At 48.8% G+C, this 17,683-nt stretch overlaps 1 protein-coding gene across 4 annotated transcripts in view; it reads right to left on the reverse strand.

Annotated features, from left to right (window-relative positions):
* The window catches only part of LOC148898164 (neural-cadherin-like), a 178,172-nt gene that overhangs the window by 18,457 nt on the left and 142,032 nt on the right, over positions 1-17,683 (reverse strand). For all 4 annotated transcript variants that reach the window (XM_088997196.1, XM_088997193.1, XM_088997194.1 and 1 more), the window contains 4 exons: positions 17,416-17,608; positions 17,050-17,216; positions 3,644-3,908; positions 2,879-3,062 (listed from right to left, as the gene is read on the reverse strand). In XM_088997196.1, the coding sequence (XP_088853322.1) occupies positions 2,879-3,062; positions 3,644-3,908; positions 17,050-17,216; positions 17,416-17,608 (809 nt within the window). The remainder of the gene's footprint in view (positions 1-2,878; positions 3,063-3,643; positions 3,909-17,049; positions 17,217-17,415; positions 17,609-17,683) is intronic.

Genomic DNA, 17,683 nt, shown 5'->3' on the forward strand with positions numbered 1-17,683 from the left:
AGTGGAAGAGAGTCCAACCCCTCTCAAGAGGGCTGGTACCGGAACCCAGGCTGTGTGTGGAGGCAAGCCCAACTATGTCTAGTCGGAACTTTTCAACCTCGTGCACCAGCTCAGGCTCCTTCCCTGTAAGAGAGGTGACATTCCACGTCCCCAGAGCTAGCTTCTGCAGTCGAGGGTCGGACCGCCAGGGTCCCCGCCTTTGGCTGCTGCCCAGCTCACATTGCACCCGACCCCTCTGGCCCCTCCCACGGGTGGTGAGCCCTTGAGAAGGGGGACCCACGTTTCCTCTTCGGGCTGAGCCCGACCGGGCCCCATGGGTGTAGGCCCGGCCACCAGGCGCTCGCCAACGAGCCCCATCTCCAGGCCTGGCTCCAGAGAGAGGCCCCGGTGACCCGCGTCCGGGCAAGGGAAAACTGAATCCATTTCTCTTTTTCATCATATGGGGTCTTATGCATACCCTCTTGGAAAAATATTGGACCTACCAAGTAGAGTGTGCAAATGCCTTTTTCTGGGTGGATAGACCCATGTATGCACACAAATGATACATGTCACTCTGTTAAACTCCTGAAAGTGGCTCAGCGATGGCATCCATGTTAAGAACCACTGATATGTTCTTATATTATTACTTCATGACAAATAAGTCATGTTTGCAAAGGTCAAGGTTCATGATAGCCTATTATTGCTTTTGTAAATACTGTTTAATCTGGTTACATTGGATGGAAGATTGATAAACCGATGACACGTAGATAGATCAATGAAAAATGATTGGAATTTATTTAGTTGTCTGAGGTTCACTTGTGTGTGTTTGTGTGTGTGTGTGTGTGTGTGCGTGTGTGTGCGTGTGTGTGTGCGTGTGTGTGTGTGTGTGTATGTGTGTGTGTGTGTTGGTATTGTATTTTGTATTGTGTGTGAGGAGGGTTGGGTGATTTGTAAAGCGAGTTTATAATTAAATGTAGCTGTTACAACTGTGTCTTTTTCAAGGTGAAAAGTAGGCCACCGTCCTTGCACTCTCCTTCGTTTGAAGTTAACAACAGTAGACCGACTATAATAATTTGTAGGCTAAGGGCATGCTCTTGTCTTTCATATTCTCGGACAAAAGAAAGCTGTTAATTTACGACTTTATTGACCTATTTACAGTATTGTACCACGTTTTTGTGTCATAACTTTTCAGATAAATATGATCATAATGATGATGTTTGGAAGTTATTTACATTTGCTAAATGCACAGTGGGAGTGTTGATGTACAACTGTAAAGAGGTAATGTTTCTAGAAGATGAGATGATGAAGGAGGCCATCATTAAGCCACAAAAGCAAAAGAAACCTCACACAAACACGTCCGGGCGGCCCGGTAGTCGAGTGGTTAGCACACCGGCTTCACAGTGCAGAGGTCGCCGGTTCGCGTCCCGGTCCGGCTTCCCCGTGTGGAGTTTGCATGTTCTCCCCGGACCCCGTGGGTTTTCTCCGGGTCCTCCGGTTTCCTCCCACACTCCAAAAACATGCATGGCAGGCAGATTGACCACTCCAAATTGTCCCTAGGTGTGAGTGTGAGAGTGACTGTTGCATGTCTTTGTGTGCCCTGCGATTGGCTGGAAACCAATTCAGGGTGTCCCCCGCCTCGTGCCCGAAGACAGCTGAGATAGGCTCCAGCAACCCCCGCGCCCCTAATGAGGAATAAGCGGTACGGAAAATGAGATGAGATGAGACAAACACGTCCACAATATAAATTGAAGAAACAAATCCAAAACAAATCCAACAGCAAATAAAGTGCATGATTGCATATTTTTCTCCTTGGCGAGTAAAACATCGAGGCAGTTCAAGAACATGCTTATAGAGGAAGATATATCATTGTCAAAGTCTGTAATCGAGCAACACCTTCATGAATGTGAATACTGAAAGTTTACAACAAGGTGCAAACCACTGGTGAGGCTCAAAAACAGAGGAGAGATTAGAACTTAATAGAAAACATCTGTAAAAAAGCTCTGGCTTAATACTGAAGTGTATTGGGCTACTCTGCATCCACTCCTGCTCAATGTTGCAAAACTGATAGGATGGCCCTCATGAAGGCAAACCGATAATGATCAAAAACACACAGAAAGATTCACGGGGAAAACAAACACTAAAGCTAAACCTTAAGGTCTCAGGAAAAACAAGAAGAAAACTTCCTTTTGATTGGTCATTTGCCCAATTGTTAGTGATCGAATAAAATCAGAAGATTATGGCAGTACAGTCTTTCAAATCCATCGGGTTAAAGGAAAAAAAATATTGTTGGCGGTTTAATCACATTCAAAGTTATGCCACTGAGTCAATTGTTCACTGCCTGTAAAAAAAGGTGAAAAGGGACAGAGAGGCTAAGATTGGCTTCTCAGTAGTAGGTCCTCTTTCATACAAAACTACAGAATATTTTTCACTTCTGACTCTTGCTTGCTCTCACCAGTCTGGGTCCCATGTGTGAGCTGTAGTCACATAAATTTTAACATTCAGAGTAACGTTGTTGACTTTCAACATGCTACCAATACAGTAAGAAATGCTGCTTCATTATTTGTACTCAGGGAGGCGATTTTTATGAACAGAGTTGGCCATTCTGTCACTACTGACGGAAGGTCCATCAATGACAGCTGCCCGTTTTGCTGGAGAATGACAGAAACACACCTAACCTAAATCATGATTTTCTACGGGGTCGGGTGGTTCTTATAGAGGACAGAATGTGTGACAGCACTCTTTGAGTTCCACTTGGAGTGGCTGCTTAGGTAGAAGGCACGAAAGCAAACTAGCATCGCTCCAATGGTTGCATGGTTGCGTGTGTGCCACAGAATAAAGTACAACATGCCAAAATGTGCCAACTTCAAGGGGTATGTATTATTCTTACACTTTACACTACCTGCACTCATGTTGCCTCCAGAGGTCTACACAGACGAGAGGAGGGGTGCAGGGTTGTTTCCTGCAGGCTTCTGAAGAGCAGCCAAGGGATACGCCCAGAGAAGAAACCAACTGAAGCCCCTCTGAAGGCTGCTTCCTGTCGAGGGAAATGGATCTTCCACTTAATCTTAGGTCTCGCATGCAACCTGTAAAGGAGGAGAAACAAGTTCGACAAATATACAATAAGACAAAGTATTTCACCAAAATTGTGATGCACAAAAGCTTAATCATTTGCGTGGAGTCAACTTAAATATGCAACAAAATTTCACAAACTAAAATTGAGCCAACGTCACATCTACAGACCAAGGAGTACTAATGCCCTCATGTACACAAACACAGCTAACAGCCCTGAAGCTAAAATGTTTTTTAGGACGACATTGTCTGCACAGCATTTTTTCTTTTTCAGTCTTTGGGTAAATGAGTTCTATCACATCATTTAAATAGAGAGCAATACCGCAGTGTCATTTGTGATTATGAGCCGAAAACCGAAGGATGCCTCCCAGCCCCATCGTGAGAATGCATTAGGATAGGTAACAGCATTTCAAAATGAACGTGTTCCTCAATGTAATTGATGGTCAACTCCTCCAGGTACCCGAGTCTCTACACACTAACTTGCTAACTCGAGGTTTTATTAGCCATCAGTAATGCTGTTTAGCCATCAATTGGTTCACCGACATACTTTTTTGAACTTTTAACTCGTCCTATTAGCCAATTAGTGTCCACCTACCAAGGAAGCTTCTGTTGTGTCCCGATGGGAAAGAGTTTCCAAGCATCACAACAGAGGGGTCAATAATGATCTCCTGACTCCGCCCAGGAGAAGCCATTATCTCTCGACGCCCTCCGCCTCCATCCAGGCGCAGGGTGAACTCTCGGCCAAAGCGATCCAACTCCAATTTGTGCCAGTCGCCATCATCCAGGTGGTGGAACGGCAGCGTCAAGTTGTAGTCTCCATCTCCGAGATTGTAGAAAACGGCCAGCAATCCCTGAACAACCTAAAATATTCAACAGCATAGTAAACATCAGTTTGTACATGGACAGATTCCAGATTAAAACTGTAATTCTGCGATGGATTTGTGATACATTGGACTGATCCGACATTATATGACATGCTTTATTATCACTTATAGTACATTTGTGTGATCCAAACTATAAAAATGGGGTTCACAGTTTTTTTAACTTAAAGATGGCACTGTGAGAGTGGCTGCCTTCACAAAAGCCAACAATTATCTTCCACAGTTAAGGCTGAATGAACCCGATGGACTGAACCAATGAGGGGCTCCAATAACTGCAGTTCCTCCATGTTCAAATCTTAATTGGAAACAGAGGGGCAAAATAATTCACATTCAGCCCAGCCTGCATTACCTATTGCTCACTCAGCAAGACATCTCAAATAACCCACAAGAGACATGCAAATACGCGCAAACACACTAACACATACTTATAAATTGCTCACAAGTCCAAAATAAATACCTGTAGATGCAAAAGAAAAGAAATTGTTTCTAATCATTAAATACATATTAAAATTAATACACAAACAAATAATACATCGGCAACAACAAAGAACTGCAAACTTTGAAACACACACACATGCAAAAGCACACGCACTTACGCACACAGACACACACACACACAAACTCACACACGCAAACACACACGCACGCAGAAACACACACAAACACACACACACGCACACACAAAACACATTATTCCCATTCGCTCCTTTCCATTACACACGCACACACACACACACACACACACACACACACACACACACACACACACACACACACACACACACACACACACACACACACACACACACACACACACACACACACACACACACATATACAGTGAAACCTTGGCTTCCGAACTTAATTGGTTCCCAGACAGATTGTGGAAGGCGAAAAGTGTGTATCCCCAATTTTTTTCCCCAAAGGAAACCATTAAAATGAGAATAATCCGTTCCCAGATCTCCATAAAATACAATTTTCAACTAAATAAGCCTTAAAACTACACACAACATACCTTATATGATGTATAATAAATGTGCTATTGTATTGTAAGGAAAGAAATACACTTCACTGTATAATAAAGTCACTTTATTTACATTTGTGATGGTCGTTGATGGCTCTTAATTGACACCTGTTGCTTTCTGACTTGTAAGGTCTTACGAAACTGAGGCATCACATTATCATTCATCATGTTGATGACTCTCATAGCCACAGTCTTTTCTGGATGGAACTGTTCAATAAAAGCCTGCACATCATTTCACTTAGCAAATCAAATCCTGTGTGTTGAGGACCTCATTGTGGTCAGCAACAAGCTCCTCGATGTCATCTGCATCCACTTTGCGTCCCATGTTCTGTCCAATGGAAACAATGTTGTCCAAAATAACACAGTCATGAGGACCAAATCCTTCAAAGTCCCTCTCAAGGATGCATACGGTCCACAAATTCTTCCATGCTGATTTCAAGGATCAAAGGGTAACATCATGCCAATCCTTTTCTATCAGCTGAACACAATGATACACATTGAAATGGACTTAGCATATCCGCTAAGCGGCTAAATCAGACAAATGTGCACATCGTGTTTCTCAATGATCTCCTTCTTCCAAAAAGGAGTCCAAGATGGCGCCCGAGTAGGCAGCCGTCAGCAAGTGCTCTCATCAGCCTTGCTTTTTGTTGTTGTTTTTGTATTGTTTTGTGTTTTCTTTTGTCACTTTGTGTTGTTGTGCGTCGTGTGGAATGGATACGGACTGTTTTTCAGCATTTGTGACCCCGACATTCATCAAGGAGGAGACTGTGCTGAGCAGTTGCGCCTTTTCGGCAGCATGAATATGCCAGTACTGTTTTTGAATGGGTGGAATGTCGGTGCCATTCGACTGTCATCGCTGGACACCACAGGGGCCATTGTGCTTTTTTGCCCCTGTAATGGGCAGCATCTTCACAGCCCCGCTGCAGCGGAAGGTCAGTGCTGTTGGACAGTCTGCGGCTGGATGGATACATGGCTTGAGGAGCCCGCGATAAGAAGGAGCGCCGATACGTATGTGGAACTGTCGGATTTATGTGAGACAGGAGATGTGAGACAATCTCTTCGTCAATGGATGCTACAGCTGCGTGTTTGCTTTCAACATTTAGCTTGTAGTCGACGCGCACATTCCACCATGATGTCCCTGATCCACTGGTGAAGAGACGCTTTGATCCTCTCCTCTTTCATGTGGAACTGCTTTGTGTGTCTTTGTGTTCTCATGTTATTTGTTATGTAGTTTTTTTGTTCTTTTGACTTCAAGACGGGGCCGTGAGAGTGACTTTCCAGCAGCTCGTGTATTTTGTCATGTTATTTGTTATGTAGTTTTTTTTGTTCTTTTGACTTCAAGACGGCGCAGTGAGAGTGACTTTCCAGCAGCTCATGTATTTTGTTTTTCTACTTTCATTCCTTTCATAACTTTGCTGCTGTGAAATGTAAATTTCTCCACTGCAAGACTAATAAAGGCAAATCCAATCCAGTCCGATTCTTCTACACGATTGTAATTTTGTTTCATGTCTTCTTCGGCTGAACACGAGCGTGTGGTGTCTTTTACGGTCCCAAAAAAGCAAAAGTATCCGTAAAAAAACTCCTTGGAGGCGATTGACGTCGAAATCCAATATGTTCCTGGGATCTGTTGCAACCACTCGTCTAGTTTGAGGGTCACTGCCCCGAGTGCTCCGACCACCAAAGGCACGACTGTCACCTTTACCTTCCAAGCTCTCTCCAGCTCCTCTCTGAGCCCTTGGTATTTCGCAAGTTTCTCATGTTCCTTCTTTCTGATGTTTCCATGACTCTGGACCGCTACATCCACGACAACAGCTTTCCTTTGCCCTTTATCTATGACCACACTATCTGGTTCTTGGCCATTACCATCTTGTCAGTCTGTATCAGGAAGTCTCACATGATCTTTGCTCTATGATTCTCTACTACCTTGGGAGGTGTTTCCCATTTTGACCTTGGGGTTTCCAGTCAATACTCCACACAGATGTTTCGGTAGACTAAGCCAGCCACCTGGTTATGGCGCTCCATGTAGGCATTCCCTGCCAGCATCTTACACCCTGCAGTTATGTGTTGGATTGTCTTAGGTGCCTCTTTGCACAACCTACACCTTGGGTCTTGCCTGGTGTGGTATATACGTGCCTCTATGGCTCTGGTGTTCAGGGCCTGCTCTTGAGCAGCCAGGATGAGTGCCTCTGTGATGTCCAGCCCTCTCTAGCCACTGATAGGACTTCTTGAGATCAGCCACTTCAGTTATGGTTCTGTGGTACATCCCATGTTGGTGCTTTTCCTCCCATGACTGTCCCTCTTCCAGCACCTCATCCTCTGTTCCCCATTGTCTGAGACATTCTCTGAGTACATCATCCGTTGGAGCCTTCTCTTTGATGTATTCATTGAGCTTGGACGTTTCATCCTGGACAGTGGCTCTCACACTCACAGGTCCCCGGCCTCCTTCCTTACGGCTTGTGTACAGTCTCAGAGTGCTGGATTTGGGATGGAACCCTCCATGCATGGTGAGGAGTTTTCGGGTCTTAACATCCTTGGTCTGAATGTCTTCCTTTAACCACCTTATTATTCCTGCAGGGTATCTGATCACTGACAGGGCAGAGCTGTTTATTGCCCAGGTCTTGTTCTTGCCATTGAGCTGGCTTCTTAGGATTTGCCGCAACCGCTGGAGGTATTTGGTCGTGGCCGCTTTCCCTGTTGCTAGTTCGAGGTTGCCATTGGCCTGTGGTATACTGAGGTACTTGTAGCTGTTTTCAATGTCTGCTATTGTTCCTTCAGGGAGTGAGACCCCTTCAGTGTGGCCTACCTTGCCCCTCTTAGTCGGCATCCGACTACATTTCACCAGCCCGAATGACATCCCGATGTCACTGCTGTAGATCCTGGTTGTGTGGATCAGGGAGTCTATGTCCCTTTCGCTCTTAGCATACAGCTTTATGTCATCCATGTAGAGGAGGTGACTGATTGCAGCTCCATTTCTGAGGCCGTGTCCATAGCCTTGTCACATCTCGTCGCCGTCCTGGGCGCGCCCCGCCCCTCCTGTCTCTCCTCCGCTGCTCCCTGGAGACGGCCCCTCCCATCATCACGCACCTGGGTTCCCACAGCTGTTTGTCATTCCCGTGATTGTGCCTTCTGACTATATCTACCGATTGCGCTATCCAGTCTCCGTCGGAATATTTCGGAAGTCACCCCCATTACTACCTTGCTGTCAGGTTCGCTATTTCTTCCATTGCCTTTACGCACATTCCCCACCTTATGAGTTTGTTGTTTTGCATGCGTGTTTCAGTAAAAGACTTTACCCTGATCTCTGTCTCGCCGTTGCATTTCGGATCCAAGCCTTCCCTCCTTCCCTCGCCACTCGAGCCCGGCGTCCTTGCCTCGAGTAGCGTCACATAATATTCCGACCGCCCATGGATCCCGCCGGCGAAGACAGATTCCTCACCGCCCTCTCCATGCAAGCGGAGCGTTCGAGCCAGATGGCGCAAGTCATCACGGAACTCCGCCAGATCACCACCTCGCTGGCTCAACGATTCGAGACGGTCGAGGAACGTCTGGCAGCCCTCACAATTCGGTCCTCCCCGTCCGCGGGTGGGCAAACGCTCCCGCTACCCAACCCCTCTCGCTACGCAGGCGAAACCGGGCGTTGCGCGCAATTTCTCATGCAATGCGCGCTCGTGTTTGAACAACTGCCGCAAGCCTACGCTAGCGATGAGGCTAAGGTAGCTTTTATCACCAGCCTGCTCAGGGGAGACGCCGAGACGTGGGTGCTGGCCATCAGGGAGTCTCGACCGGAGCTGTGCACCTCCTACCCGGACTTCGTGGCAGAGATTCGCCGGGTATTCCACCATCCAGTCACGGAAGTTGAGGTAGAAGGAAGACTCCTCGACTGCGTCCAGGGGTCCCGCTCGGCTGCAGAGTACTCCGTCGCCTTCCGGATTCAGGCCGCTGGCAGCGGCTACGACGACCGAGCGTTGAGGGGGGTGTTTCGTCGCGGGCTTAACTCCGATCTCAAGGACGAACTGGCTACACGCGACGCTGGCACCACCTTCGACGACTTGGTCAACATAGTCATCGGCCTTGATCACCGCCTTCAGGAGCGACGGAGGGAGCTGAGCGGTCGGCTGCCCGACGAGCCACGAACCCGGTCCTTGAGAACCAACGCCGGCAGCGAGCGCGTGCGACGTCGGGAGATTTCCCCCGAACCCATGCTGATTGGTGGGGGGAACGACCGCATCGAACCCGGGGCTCGCCGCACCCAAGGCCCCCAACCAAAGACCTCCGGCACATGCAAGTCCCTGTCGAAGAAACGACATAGGCGACCGCGGGAGGCAAAACCCCCTACCCCCGTAACGCGATTGGAGCTGGAAAGTGAATTGACTGGGCCTTCCAGCTCCCAAACAGTGCGGGCATTAGTGGACTCGGGGGCCGACGGGTGCATTATCGATCCCGAGTTGGCAGACTCATTGGGCTGCCAACTTATCGACCTCCTGCCCCCCAAGGAGTTCGTGGACCTGGACGGAGGACTATTAGCGCGAGTCACGCACATCACGGCCCCGCTCAAACTTCGGGTAGCGGGGAACCATGTGGAGCACCGCCAATTTTTAGTCATGCCCTCCCGGAATGCTCCATTGGTATTGGGTCTTCCCTGGCTCAATACCCACGACCCATCCATCTCCTGGGAGGGTCCCACCATTCAGGGCTGGAGCCCCTACTGCTACGCCAACTGCCTACGGTCGGCTACGGCAGGGCAAGATCCCTCCCGCGTTGGCCCGCCCGAGGCCATCTGCCTCAAGGGTGTGCCACAATGTTACCATGACCTGCGGGAGGTGTTCAGCAAGGACAGAGCCCAATCCCTGCCACCCCACCGACCGTATGACTGTGCCATTGACTTGCAGCCAGGGGCTCCATTACCGGACTCCAGACTTTACCACATTTCACAACCGGAACGGGAAGCCCTGAGCACTTACATAGACTCCTCTCTAGCGGCGGGACTCATTCGCCCGTCGCGTTCCCCGCTGGGCGCAGGGTTTTTCTTTATCGAGAAGAAGGACGGATCCCTGCGCCCATGCGTTGACTACCGGGGCCTGAACGACATCACCATCCGTAACAGATACCCTCTCCCCCTCATGGATTCGGCCTTCGCGCCCCTTCAGTCCGCCACCATGTTTTCTAAATTAGACCTTCGCAGCGCCTACCATTTGGTCCGTATCCGTGAGGGGGATGAATGGAAAACAGCATTCAAGACACCTTTAGGGCACTTCGAATACCTGGTGATGCCGTTCGGGCTCACGAACGCGCCCGCCGTTTTCCAAAATCTGATAAATGATGTGCTCAGGGACTTCCTCAATGTTTTCGTTTTTGTTTACCTAGATGACATTCTTATTTTTTCCCGCTCTGCAGAAGAACATCGGCAACACGTCCGACGGGTCCTGGCGCGGCTCCTGCAAAACCGGCTCTACGTGAAGGCAGAGAAGTGCGACTTCCACGTCCGCTCTCTGTCGTTCCTGGGGTTTGTCGTGGAGCAGGGGCAGCTCAGGGCCGACCCCGCCAAAACCAAAGCGGTGGTGGAATGGCCGACCCCTAAGACGCGCAAGCAGCTTCAGCGGTTTTTGGGGTTTGCCAACTTCTACCGCCGCTTCATTCGCGGGTATAGTCAGAAGGCACTTCCCCTCACTAACCTCACGTCCACCAAGCTCCCTTTCAGGTGGACTCCCGATGCTGAGGGGGCATTCAACCGCCTCCGTCGTGCCTTCACCAACCCCCCTGTCCTGCGTCATCCCGACCCCGAGCTTCCGTTCACGGTCGAGGTTGACGCATCCGAGTCCGGAGTAGGGGCCGTCCTTTCCCAGCGCTCTCCCACCGACCAGAAGCTACGCCCATGCGCCTTCTTCTCCCGCCGGCTCAGCCCCGCCAAGGCCAATTATGACGTCGGCAATCGGGAACTGCTGGCGGTCGTCCTGGCCCTGCAGGAATGGAGACACTGGCTTGAGGGAGCTAAACACCCCTTCACCGTCTACACGGATCACAAGAACCTGGCGGCCATCCGGTCTGCCAAGAGACTTAACTCGCGACAGGCCCGATGGTCACTCTTCCTCACCCGGTTTAACTTTTCTCTCACCTACTGCCCAGGGTCACAGAACACCAAGCCCGATGCCCTATCCCGCATCCATGAGCCGGCAGAAAGGGAGGAGACCACCACCAACATCCTGCCGGCCCAACGCATCCTGGGTGCCCTGAGGTGGGAGGTTGAGAGAAAAGTTCAGCCCCGTTCGTCCCCGCCCCTCTTCGCACGGAGGTGCTCGTCTGGGGGCACACCTCCAAGATTGCCTGTCACCCGGGGGTCAACAGGACGATCCAACTCATCGCCCAACGGTTCTGGTGGCCGGGGTTCCGAAGGGACATCACCAGCTTCGTGAAGGCCTGCCCGACCTGTGCTTGTGGGAAAGCTTCCCACCAGCCCCCGGCAGGACTCCTCCAACCGCTACCGGTGCCGTCCAGACCCTGGTCTCACATCTCCGTCGACTTCGTGACAGGCCTCCCCCCCTCCCGTGGCAAGACGGTCGTCCTCACCGTTGTGGACCGATTCTCCAAGTCGGCCCACTTCGTCCCGTTAACCAGGTTGCCGTCCGCCATCGAGACGGCTCAACTCCTGGTTAACCACGTCGTCCGTCTCCACGGGATTCCGACGGACATCGTGTCGGACCGGGGACCGCAGTTCGTGTCCAAGGTATGGAAGCGTTTCTGTCGGTCCCTAGGGGCGTCGGCGAGCCTGTCATCTGGATACCATCCCCAGACCAACGGACAGACGGAGAGGAAGAACCAGGACCTGGAGGCGGCCCTCCGGTGCGTGTGCCTCCACAACCCGGCGTCGTGGGCCCTGCACCTACCTTGGGTGGAGTACGCCCACAACTCCCTGGTCTCCGCAGCCACAGGTCGGTCCCCATTCATGTCCGCCTGTGGCTATCAGCCGCCCTTGTTCCCCACACAGGAGGGCCAGGTGGAGGTCCCGTCTATTGAACATCACCTCAGACGGGCCCACCGAGTCTGGAAGGAGACCAGGGACGCCCTGACACGCACCGCATCCCGGAACCAGCGGTTGGCGGACCGTCATCGGAGACAGGCACCCAACTACCAGGTCGGGCAGGAGGTGTGGCTGTCCACGAGGGACCTTCGGCTGGCAGGGTCTTCAGCCAAGCTGGGCCCACGCTTTACGGGTCCCTTCCCCATCGAGGCCATCCTCAGCCCGGTCTCGGTGAGGCTCCGGCTGCCACCCACCATGAGGATCCACCCCGTCTTTCACGTTTCCCTCCTCAAGCCAGTGGAAACCAGCTCCTTAGCCCCCACGCCCACCCCCCCACCTCCCCCCCGGATGTTGGCCGACGGACCGGTCTACACCGTGCGGGAGATACTGGACTCCAGGCGCATGGGCAGAGGAGTGCAGTACCTGGTCGACTGGGAGGGCTATGGACCGGAGGAACGACAGTGGGTCCCACGTGCCTGGATCCTCGACCCATCTCTCATCCGGGCGTTCCATGCGGCTCACCCTTCCAAACCTGGTGGGCCGCCAAGAGGCGTCCGTTGAGGGGGGGGCACTGTCACATCTCGTCGCCGTCCTGGGCGCGCCCCGCCCCTCCTGTCTCTCCTCCGCTGCTCCCTGGAGACGGCCCCTCCCATCATCACGCACCTGGGTTCCCACAGCTGTTTGTCATTCCCGTGATTGTGCCTTCTGACTATATCTACCGATTGCGCTATCCAGTCTCCGTCGGAATATTTCGGAAGTCACCCCCATTACTACCTTGCTGTCAGGTTCGCTATTTCTTCCATTGCCTTTACGCACATTCCCCACCTTATGAGTTTGTTGTTTTGCATGCGTGTTTCAGTAAAAGACTTTACCCTGATCTCTGTCTCGCCGTTGCATTTCGGATCCAAGCCTTCCCTCCTTCCCTCGCCACTCGAGCCCGGCGTCCTTGCCTCGAGTAGCGTCACAAGCCTGTCTTGATGATTATTTGGCTGAGGGGGTTCAGTCCTATGCAGAATAGCAGTGGGGGGAGAGTGCATCACCTTGGTATATGCCACATTTGATGGACACTTGCGTTAGTGGCTTGCCATTGGCTTCAAGTGTGGTTTTCCACATCCTCATCGAGTTTGCAACGAAGGCTCTCAGGGTCCTGTTATCCTTGTACAACTCCAAGCATTCAGTGATCCATGTGTGTGGCATCGAGTCATATGCTTTCTTGTAATCAATCCAGGCTGTGCACAGGTTGGTATGTTGGGGCCTGCAGTCTTGTGCGACTGTTCTGTCATCCAGCAGCTGATGTTTGGCACCTCTCGTATCTTTACCAATGCCTTTCTGTGCTTTGCTCATGTATTGATGCATGTAACCACTTATCTTAGCCGCAATGATGCCTGACATGAGCTTCCATGTTGTGGAGAGACAGGTTATTGGCCGATAGTTGGAAGGAACTGCACCCTTTGAGGAATCCTTCATGATCAGCATTGTTCGCCCTTCGTTTAGCCATCCTGGGTGAGTCCCATCCATCAGAAACTGGTTCATTTGTGCTGCTAAGCGCTTGTGGAGTGTTCTGAGTTTATTTAGCCAGTAGGTGTGGACCATATCCATGCCTGGTGCCGTCCAGTTTTTCATACCTGAGACTCTTTCTTGTATGTCTGCCGATGTGATGGTAACTGGGTTCTGTTCAGGGAGGTTGCTGTGCTCCTCTTTGAGAGTCACGATCCATTTTGCACTGCTGTTATGTGCGACCTCCTTCTCCCATATGCCTTTCCAGTATCTTTCTGTTTCCAACCTTGGAGGGTCTGCTCTGCTGTTAGAACCCTGCCACTGAGTGTACATTTTCGCAGGTTGTGTTGCGAACAGCCTGTGTATTCTTCTCATTATTCTTCGTCGGATGTTACCTGTATATATATACTGTATATGAAAAGTTGTTCACGCCCATAACCCTTGTGCTGATAAGCAAACTAGAAAACGGATGGATGGGTGGAAGTGTTTTGATACATTGCTCTGCCATACGACTTGTGTAGTAGTACGCTGTATCAATATAATTGATGAGGAGCACATTGCTTTCTGCTGTTGTCGTCAGGTATGGTATATTTGTTTGCTATATCAATATAATTGCCAAGGAGGGCATTGTTTTCAAGTGTTTTGGTCAGGCTTTGTGAAGTGACACAATTATACACAACCAATACCAGAAATCCTACTGTGCATCATCAATATTGTTAAACACAAGGCGGTGGGGCACCACAGGTTACACAAAGATGCGTCATAATCCATATCCGTTTGAGAAAGAGGAGTGTATATTACGTGTATTTTCTTCCTGACAATAATCACAATGAAGGAATGAGCTTAGCTCTTGCAAAAGTAACTTTGTCACGTGAAAAAATACAATTCTCATCTATTTGACTCAACACCACCACAACGGATTTTAAATGAAAGAAACAGAGTGTTCTTTAATTTAAAACTGCCAGTTTTAAATAGGCGATATCTACATCCAGATTAGGTAAATGCTGTGGGAATTACAGTATTTTACAGTCTATGATGCGCACCCAAAAGCCTTCATTTTCTTCAAAATATGACCCTACGCCTTATACACATGTGCACCTTATATGTGAAGTTATAATGAGCCACAACAGCTACCGCAAATACTGTAAGCATCCACCGACTCCATTTCCGCCCTCCCGGAGAAGAAGTAGTGCACAACCAGCCTCTACTGTAGTTCCTTATAATGTGGTGTGCCTTATATTTAGAAAACTTTTATGTACTTTATATATTATATTTGGAAAACGTTTTTCATTCAATGAAGATGCATCTTTGTCTGGTGCGCCTGATATATGGAAAAAGTAAATGCAAATACACCATTCATTAGGGGTGTGTATATATATCTCATCTCATCTCATTTTCCGTGCCGCTTATTCCTCATTAGGGTTGCGGGGGGTGCTGGAGCCTATCTCAGCTGTCTTCGGGCACGAGGCGGGGGACACCCTGAATTGGTTGCCTGCCAATCGCAGGCCACACAAAGACATACAACAGTCACTCTCACACTCACACCTAGGGACAATTTGGAGTGGTCAATCTGCCTGCCATGCATGTTTTTGGAGTGTGGGAGGAAACCGGAGGACCCGGAGACCCCACGCGGGTCCGGGGAGAACATGCAAACTCCACACAGGGAGGCCGGATCGGGACGCGCACCGGCGACCTCTGCACTGTGAAGCCGGTGTGCTAACCACTCGACTATACATTGAGACCTCAACTTACGAACTTAATTGGTTCCCAGACAGAGTGCGTAAGGCAAAAAGTGTGTATCTCAAAGAAAAATAATCCCATAGGAAACCATTAAAATGGGAATAATCCGTTCCCGGGTTTCCATAAAATATACTTTTCAACTAAATAAGCCTCAAAACTACACACAACATACCTTATTCTATGTATAATAAATGTGCTATTGTATTGTAATGAAAAAAAATACACTGCATTGTATCATAAAGTCACTTTATTTACATCTGTGATGGTCATTTATGGCTTGATGGAATGGCGTTGGAGGTCGAAGGTCAAAGGGAATTAGTGTTTGGAAAGAGAGGCGCATTACATGAAGACTGTAATTAAAGAAATAAACTGTGCTGTAAAATAAAGTTTTATTTACCTTTTTGATGGTCGTTGATGCCTTATGGAAGGAGAGTCACCTTCCATAAGGACTGTTGGTAACTTAACCTCTGGTGCTGTTCGGTCGTGTGCTTCCGCCGAAGATCACTCCGCCAGCCGTGGTGGGTGTGTATTATGAAAATAGTCCTTATTATAAGGTTTAATTTTCATAAATTTGACGTTTGTAAGACAAAAAGTTTGTAAATTGAGGTGTTTGTAAATTGAGGTCTCACTGTATGAAACATTAATCTAAGATGGCGGCACGCATGTTTAGGGCAGTGCCCTTTAATTTTACTGGCCAAGACATACACATCATATGCTTCCAGTGACATGGGTGCCAGTTCCGGCAGGGTACATCCTTCCATCGAGGCTTCTCTTGTTGCTTTCATCATAAATACACAACAGACATATTCTCTCGTGTGATGCTGACCTCTGTCAATCTTTGGTACAAAACCTTTATTATATCCTGTATCAATTTCTTGAAGACAAGTCAAGACTAAGGGATCCCTTGTGCTAAGGGCTCCCTTGTGCTGCTGTAAACATTTATCAAAAGAGAAGCCCACCACTTGCTGTCACTTAGGGAGAGCTACAATTTTCCTGATGTCTCGTACAGTCCCAAAGAAGTATGAGGCATTCGACCAGAACACCACAAACACAAGAGGTTTTCCAAGGTGAGGTAATTTTACAATTCAACTCCAGTATAACAGGCTCGTGCATACAGCTCTGATTGTGCGTACAGCTGTGATTTTATAAGTAGTGACAGTCCAAACATCATCTAACAGCTATGCTGTTTGCCCTTGACATGCCATGAAATGAGATGAAAGACATTAATACCCCCCCCCCCAAAAAAAAAAAAAAAAAAAAAAAAAAATCATAACCTCACTCTTCATGTCTTGTCTGTCAGCATTGCATCCCTGAGAAGAAAGTGTAAATTGACTGCATTTGTATGGTGGATTACTAGTTTTCCGAAGCAATGAAAAAAAAAACATGGCAGTATTTCCCCTTTGCCACCCCTGGATGGTGTTCGTCATCAACTCCTTGGAGCCATTCTAGGTTGACAACTCACTCCAAGGAAGTTTTGGCACACTGTCAGGCAATGTAAACTTGAAGTGAGCAGTGTCAAAACCTTCAAGTACACTGCTAGAAATATGACTTTCAATAAAGTGCACTCTGTCGTCCAATTACAGTGCACATGCTTTCTCTTGGAAGTCAAAGAGAGGAATTTATTTTTGAAATTTAGAAGCCACCATTTGCAGGCCTACTCTAAGAATTTGCGGGAAAATGCCCATGTGAATCAACAGTACTCTCAGTCGCCAACAATATGTCACCAACCCCAATATTACCCACTCTCAACCTGACAAGCAATCACTATTAGGGATCCAATGACCATTTTAATGGGACACAGACAAAACAATCAGAGCTGTCATCGTGAAGAAACCAGAACTCACCTCTAAACGGAGGTATTCATTTTGTTCCTGAGAGAGCAAGCTGAAGATAACGCCAAATGCAGAACGTGTTCGAATCCCAGCCTCGACTCTTATCTGTCTTGCAGGCAGGGACCATAACAGCTGGAACTGGACCTGGCTGCGTCCATCAAAGGAGAACTCTGGAGCCGCTTGTCCATCAGGAACACACAAAGCATGTTCAATTATTTTAGCTGTCAACTGGGACGTACGTGAGCATATCACTATGTTCGACGCAGCCGATTTTGCGCAGGACAGGAAAGGGGGAAATCTTGAAACTTGAGGAGGAGAGTGCTATTTCTAAAATTCTTTGCTCTGAGAAACTTCCCAGACATGATTCAAAATGCTTACGCTGATCACACTGTGGCCCAGTAAAGCCTGATACACACTGGCAGCTGACAGGACCCCACTCAACATTACAGCGACCTGTCTTGCCGCAGGAGGCAGGTTGGTGTTGTTCTTCTGTATTGGTGCAGTGGTCATCCATGAAAGAGCACCCTGGCACGCTGTTTACTGTTTCAGCTGGAGAACCCAGGTCATAAAGCTGAGCAGAAGGGGGCAGCAGAAAAAAAGGTGTATAATAATATAAAAAATGTGAAATATTGTTGCAGTTCTAAAT

The sequence above is a fragment of the Hippocampus bargibanti genome, linkage group LG05 (genome assembly GCF_051943395.1).
Source record: "Hippocampus bargibanti isolate YZ-2025 linkage group LG05, ASM5194339v1, whole genome shotgun sequence".
NCBI lineage: Eukaryota > Metazoa > Chordata > Actinopteri > Syngnathiformes > Syngnathidae > Hippocampus > Hippocampus bargibanti.